Source organism: Mirounga leonina, unplaced genomic scaffold (genome assembly GCF_011800145.1).
Source record: "Mirounga leonina isolate KUSES-001 unplaced genomic scaffold, KU_Mleo_1.0 Mir_94, whole genome shotgun sequence".
Lineage (NCBI taxonomy): Eukaryota > Metazoa > Chordata > Mammalia > Carnivora > Phocidae > Mirounga > Mirounga leonina.
Genome location: NW_023270855.1, coordinates 19,817,440 through 19,823,789, shown reverse-complemented (window position 1 = coordinate 19,823,789; position 6,350 = coordinate 19,817,440). Strand labels below are relative to the sequence as shown.

Sequence of the window (6,350 nt, the reverse complement as noted above, 5' to 3'; positions counted from 1 at the left end):
TGGGTATTTAGATGTCACATCTCCTTAGGCTCTTCTTGACTGTGGCAGTTTCTCAAACTTTCCTTGTTTTTGATGACTGTGGGAGTTCTGAAGAGTGCTGGTCAGATACCTTGTAGGATGTCCTACCATTGGAATGTGTCTGATCCTTTTCTCTTGATAGTACTAAGTTGTGGGTTATTTGGAAGAAAGCCCGGTGTGGTAAAGTGCCATTTTCATCATATCATATCAAATATATATGCTATCGACATGATTTATGACTGCTTTGGTCACCTGGAAGAGGTAGAGTTTGTTCAGGTTTTTCTACTGGCAACTTGCTCCCCCCACCCCTTCCTGCTATATACCTTATTATTTTTTTTTAAGATTTATTTATTTTAGAGAGAGAGAGTCTCAAGCAGACTCCATGCTGAGCGCAGAACCTGATGTGGGGCTCGATCTCACAACCCTGAGATCACGACCTGAGTGGAAAGCATGAGTCGGTTGCTTAACCAACTGCAGCACCCAGGTGCCTCCATACTATAAACTTGAGAAGGAAGTCACTGCCCAGCCCACACCTGGGGAGTGGGCAGCGATGCTCTCCTTCCAGTGGAGACAGTGGAGTATCTATGTAAATTATTTGAAATTCTCCTGCATGGGAGATTTGATTCTTCTCCATTTGTTAATGTATTCAGTCATTATATCAGTATGGACCTACGGATTTATATTGATTTTATACTTTGAGTTACAATCCTGTATGACTATCGTATTGCTGGAATTGTTTCTTTATTGGCCATTAGGAGCTCTTACAGTTGGCTTTTATTTTTTTTTGACATACTCCGATCAATCTGTTTTTGTTTTTTGAGCACTTCCTTACTCTCTGGCCCTACAGGATGCTCCAGGCTCATCTTCTATATTTTCTGCTTCATTTTTTGAATCAGCCATTTTTTCAAGGAGCCCTGATTCCTCTTACTGGAGAATGGTATTAGAAACCAAGATTTGGGTACGAGGCGTGCTTGTTGCTACTGGGATGTCATTTCTTTTAGATCCTCACAGCTGACAGAGCAAAACGTATGTGTTTATACTAACTGGCATATTTACACATATAAATATTTCCACATGTAATCATCTCTCTCTGTGTTAAGCTAAACATTACTACCTGGACCATTGTAGATTCCTTGCCTTACCTGTTGGGGAGAGAGCATGTTTTTGTTTTCCCAAACCCCAGTTTTCTCCCATCTCATTGGCTTTCATTGGTTTAAATGCCTGTGGTATGGGGGAGGAACCGGGAAGGAGTGGAGGGGTATTTTCTAAGAGTGACAAATAAATAAGATTAGACATCAAAAAAAAAAAAAAAAAAAAAAGATTGACGTTAAACCAAGCAAGGCCCAGCCCCTAGTTAGAGATGAGACTGTAGCCGTCACACCACCTGGGGGAAGGTGAGGTGGTGGGTGTCATGATGGGCTCCTGATCTCTGTTGCTCCCAGCCCGCTGCAGTCTGTGGGTGGACCGCACCTCCAGGAGGTGGAGTAAGCCAGGCATGGCTGTCCCCCCTTCCCCCTTCATGGTGTAGGCTGGTGCATGCAGGACTAAAATATTCAATACCCTCATTTCTCTGGCAACAGGTCCTGGTCCACAGGTGCTACCTGACCCACGTTGCCAGATCAGCCAGAAGGGAAGGACATATATTATTGGGCAAAAGATTCCGTATGCTAGATATGGTCATGGAAATAAATAGTCACAGTTACTACCCTGATTCTTAGAGGACCAGCTTTAGGATGCAGCCATCGCTGTGAGCAGTAGAATAGAGAAAGTAGGAGAATTTGGATCCTTGAGGACATACTGAGCCCAAGAATCAACAAATCCTGACACCTGCCCTATCTTGGGCGCTCCCGATACATGCATTGGAGTTGAGGTGTCTGGTATTTTTCTCCAAAATCATCTTACCCATACCGGATGGTTCTTTAAATCAAAATCTCACTGCTGTCAGTGGAGAGAAAGGGGAATGGTGGCGGGGGGACACATAGGAGAGGTGCATCTACCGCACCCTGGAACAGCCGTTATGTGCCCTTAACCTTGTCCCAGGTGGCAGGGGATCCCCAGGTGGTGGCAGGGGATTCAAGATAGGTCCTTGGGCCAAATTAGACTGTCTCTTAGGGATTTAAAAATTGGATCGGAGACAGTTTAAGGGCAAACTGTTTCTAGTGGCAAAGATTAAGGTATGAAATTCAGGATTGACTGCCATGTTTCCTGCATGTGGAGGAAGCTGGTCTGCATTGAGAGTATATGAACCCAGTGTGAGAAGCAACACAAAGCCACTGGCGGGGCGGGGGGGCAGTGAGGTGGGGGGAGGCAGGTCCTGACGTTCCCAAGGCCAGCTTCTGCCCTTTGCTGGCTGGGCTGTTTCATCCCTTTCCTAGAATCCATGAACTGAGTTTCTTTCACTTAACACCACGGAGTTCTGACTAATTTGTGTATGTGGCACCTGCCTTTAACACCTTCACTAGGTTGAGTAAATAGTAGCTATATTGACACTAATCCCCCCTACTAACTCATAGGTGGGATTCTTTGGAAGAAAATTTGAAAACAGATTTGTTTTCCTCGGAAATACTTCTCTTCATGTTATCTCACTGCAAGAAAATAAAAGACAAAATATTGTATGTTATATATATATTTACCACCCTTTCAAATATTTTTTTAAAAACAAGAAAATAAGAGACTTTTGTGGAAGATGGAATTCATTTTATGTTCTTTTCCAAATCTTCCCCAGTACTTGATTTATTTCAGATTCTGAAATTCTGAAAATTGCCCCCGGAAAGAGGAATTTCTTGACTTGATGCCTTTATTGGGACTCGGTGATTTTGTGTCAGCAAGGAGTGACTTTGGTATATTTGAAGGTGATGTTTTCATGTTTGCCCGTGCTCCGTCCCCTTGACCTCTTTTAGCAACACAATGGACTGAAATAGTCTAGTAGAAATTCATCATTGGTACAATTTAGAATCCAAGCTTTATGTGAGGAAGAGACAGTGGAGAAAACGTCATCCAAAATGTGACCCCTTTTCATGGGGGAAACTGAGGTCCAAAGAGATAAAATAATAATAATGTACGTAAAGCACCTAGCGCAGGGTTAGCTCATGGTGGTCACTCAGCAAATGATTCCCTGTCCGAGTCCTGTTCTTGTCCACTGTTGTTTATTAGTTAGGCACTGAATCGTGACTAGGCCCAGCTAACGAGCTGAATTAGTCCTCCTCAGTAAATCATGGCTTTCTCATAAGCTCAATGATAAAATGAAGTAACACAGGTAAAATCCTGGCACAGAATGTAGCATGCCAGAAACTCTCAGCAAACGTGAGCTGGGACTCAGATGCAGATTAGGGCAGGCTTTTCTAAGATTATGACTTGAGGAAATCAAAACTCAGCTTCCATATATGATAACTAATACACCAGTGTTCTGATCCTCAGTAAAAGCTAAAGAAGTAGATGAGGGAGGACCATTGACTGCCTCTCGGGGACGTGGACTATGGTTCTGGAGAGCGTCAAGTTGGAATTGTGGCCCTCTCTAGCTCTGATGTCTACTTGAGGGCAGATAGCTATGGTTTCCCAGCTCAGAAAAGTAGAGGGTGGGAGAAGAGTTCATGGGTATTAGGAAGTGTTCTCGGGGAACCCAAATGCAGAATTTTGTCCACAGACACTGCTATCTGGGGTTCTGCATCTCTGGTTGAGCTTGAAGATGCTCTGCGTTTTCCTCCTCCTAGTTTTGTGAGAATTACAAGGACCTCAGTTGTCTGACTGCCAGCCTTAAAGTAAGGAGCTTTGGTGTTCAGGTATCAGATTTTACCCCTCAGGGAGAATGCATTGTTAGAAATTGCTTTTAGAGGAAACACAAGAGAAGTCGGAAACATATTGGAAATTGGCATTTTAGAAGAAACATTTAGTTTAAAAAATGTAGAAAAACTTCAAATCTGGCTTGCAGTAAGATAGAATACTGACTAAAGTACCATGCTTTTTGCTGCTCTGCCTGCCTGTTTTTGTCATGGAATTAAAATATTTAGAGAAAAATGAAGGCTTCTGGTACATTTCAGGTTAGCATTTAAAAATAATGATGGTGGTGGTAACAACTGATATTTAATGATGACAAAATATGTCACGATACGGGGCATCTGGGTGGCTCAGTTGGCTACATGTCTGCCTTCGGCTCAGGTCATGATCCCAGACTCCTGGGATCAAGCCGTGTGTCAGGCTCCCTGCTCAGTGGGGGAGTCTGTTTCTCCCTCTCCCTCTTCTCCTCCCACCCCTGACTTGTACTCTCTCTCTCAAATAAATAAAATCTTTTTAAAAAATTAAGCCACAATACTGTATGAAGCGCTTCCCCATATTATTTCATTTCTTCCCTAACAACCTAAGAGGAAGGTACTATTATTGGATAGGTCAGAACACTTTCAGTTGCAAGAGAAAGAGTCTTAGCTCATCAGCTTATACCACTTAGTCATAAAAGGCAATTTACTGGCTGATAAAACTGGAAAGTGCAGAAGAGATAAGGATTCCATCGCAGGTGTATCCCAGATTTCTAGCTATCTTGCCTCCGCCTTCCATCTCTCCTGCCTTCTCTGTGGGCCACACCCTCACATGGGTGTTCTCCACATGAGAGTTCCAACAGATCTGGGCTTGCCTTCTCCTCCTTCAGTCACCGCTGAGGGAAAAACTTCATCCAACATGAATACCAGGGCTACCTCTGTTGACCTGACATGGAGCACACCATATCCGATCGCTGATGGCCATGCATGGGGAGAGGATGATTCAGCCCTTCCAAACCTCATGGACTGAGAACAGAAGAGGAATGGTTTCCCCAAAAGAAAATTGAGGCGTTCTTACCAGAAACTCCTGGAAATGGATGCTGGTAAGAAACACTATAAAACCAAAAGCAGGTATCCACTATAATCAGTACGCCCATTTTACAGATGGGGAAACTGAGGGTTGGAAGTGGTTAAAGCATTTGCCCAAGATGGGGCAGCCAAGAGGCAGACCTAGAATTTGAAGCCAGGTCCATATGCTTCGAGAGCCAAATTGCTTACCACCATGCTGTACTGGGGAACAAATCTTGAAATTTGAGCTATCTGATTGCTTTCTATAATCCCTTTGAAGAGGATCCTTTAATTAAATCTTTTTTATCTGTGAAGGTATTTCCTATTTGTAAGGGAAAATAGGTTATAAAAATTACCCCTTTAAAACAAGTTTTTTATATATTTACATATTTATAGACACACATCCACATACATTGGGTGTAACTCTGGAAGACTATACCCATTATACTAAAATGTTAACAGTGGTTATGGAATTGGAATTATGGTACCCACCTTTGGCTTGTCTGTATTTTAAATTTTTTTCTATGAGGAATGTATGCATTGCTTGTATAATTTATAAAATAAGTTAAAATATATAAATTATCATAAAAATTAAAAATCCCTTCTTGCCTGAGGCCTTAGAGGATGGAAATTAGCTGGAGAGACCCATTTTTCCTCTCCTTCAGTTGGTCTTTCATGCTCTTTTTTGGGGCGATGAGCTAGAAGTGTCCACTTGCAGAATATGTAATCCTCATTCTTTTCCCTCGTATGTCACCAGGCATTTATTTCAAACTAGCACTGCTGGTTCATATTTTACAATCTCAATAACATCTTAATTTGAGAAGAAGAGAGAGATGGAGAAATAGAATCTCCTGTGTGTTAGGAACAATCATGAGGGGAACAAATGAAAAGAGAATTAGTCCAGGCAGCATCACAGAGTTAGAGGGAGAGGAGTATATATAAATACACTTGTGCATGATGTCAGCTAACGGTGAATGCATGGATTTTGAAGGTGCAGTTGGTAGAGGTGTGCACTGAGAGTCATGCCCAGGGAGGCTGTGAGTGCGGGGGTGGGGGGTGGGGGGCTAAAATCCAGTCCAGGCTCAGATCACTGAGCTGCGAGCCCTGAGTACAGATAAAGTGTTTATCTGCCCAGAGCAGGCTTTTCTGAATCACTTGTGTGTAGCCCCAAACAGAGCATAATGATTAAAAGCGTGGGCTCTTAAGTCCAGCTCCCTGAGTTTGAATCCTTGCGCTGCCACTTACTAATCATAAAGCAGGTGTGTATGTCCAATAATGTCTCAAAGCAGACACGCATACAGATAGACACATAGACAAGATTGACCACTTCAGGCTTGGAACACCTACTACGTACTAGACCTAGACTTTGTTTAGGAACACAGCCATGTTTTTAAATATCATGATCCAAACTAAAAATATGCTATTCATAATTGAAAGCACTTATCAAATAATTGTGTTATGCACTGTCCCCCCCCCCAGCAGATTTTTGGCACTGGGTTGACACTATTCATATAA

At 42.6% G+C, this 6,350-nt stretch overlaps 1 protein-coding gene across 1 annotated transcript in view; it reads left to right on the top strand.

The window, feature by feature from the left end:
* The first annotated feature begins 246 nt into the window (after window positions 1-246).
* Window positions 247-6,350, top strand: part of GXYLT2 (glucoside xylosyltransferase 2) — a 93,705-nt gene continuing 87,601 nt past the window's right edge. Inside the window, exons 1-2 of the mRNA XM_034997406.1 lie at window positions 247-284; window positions 4,775-4,870. Of these exons, the coding sequence (XP_034853297.1) occupies window positions 247-284; window positions 4,775-4,870 (134 nt within the window). The remainder of the gene's footprint in view (window positions 285-4,774; window positions 4,871-6,350) is intronic.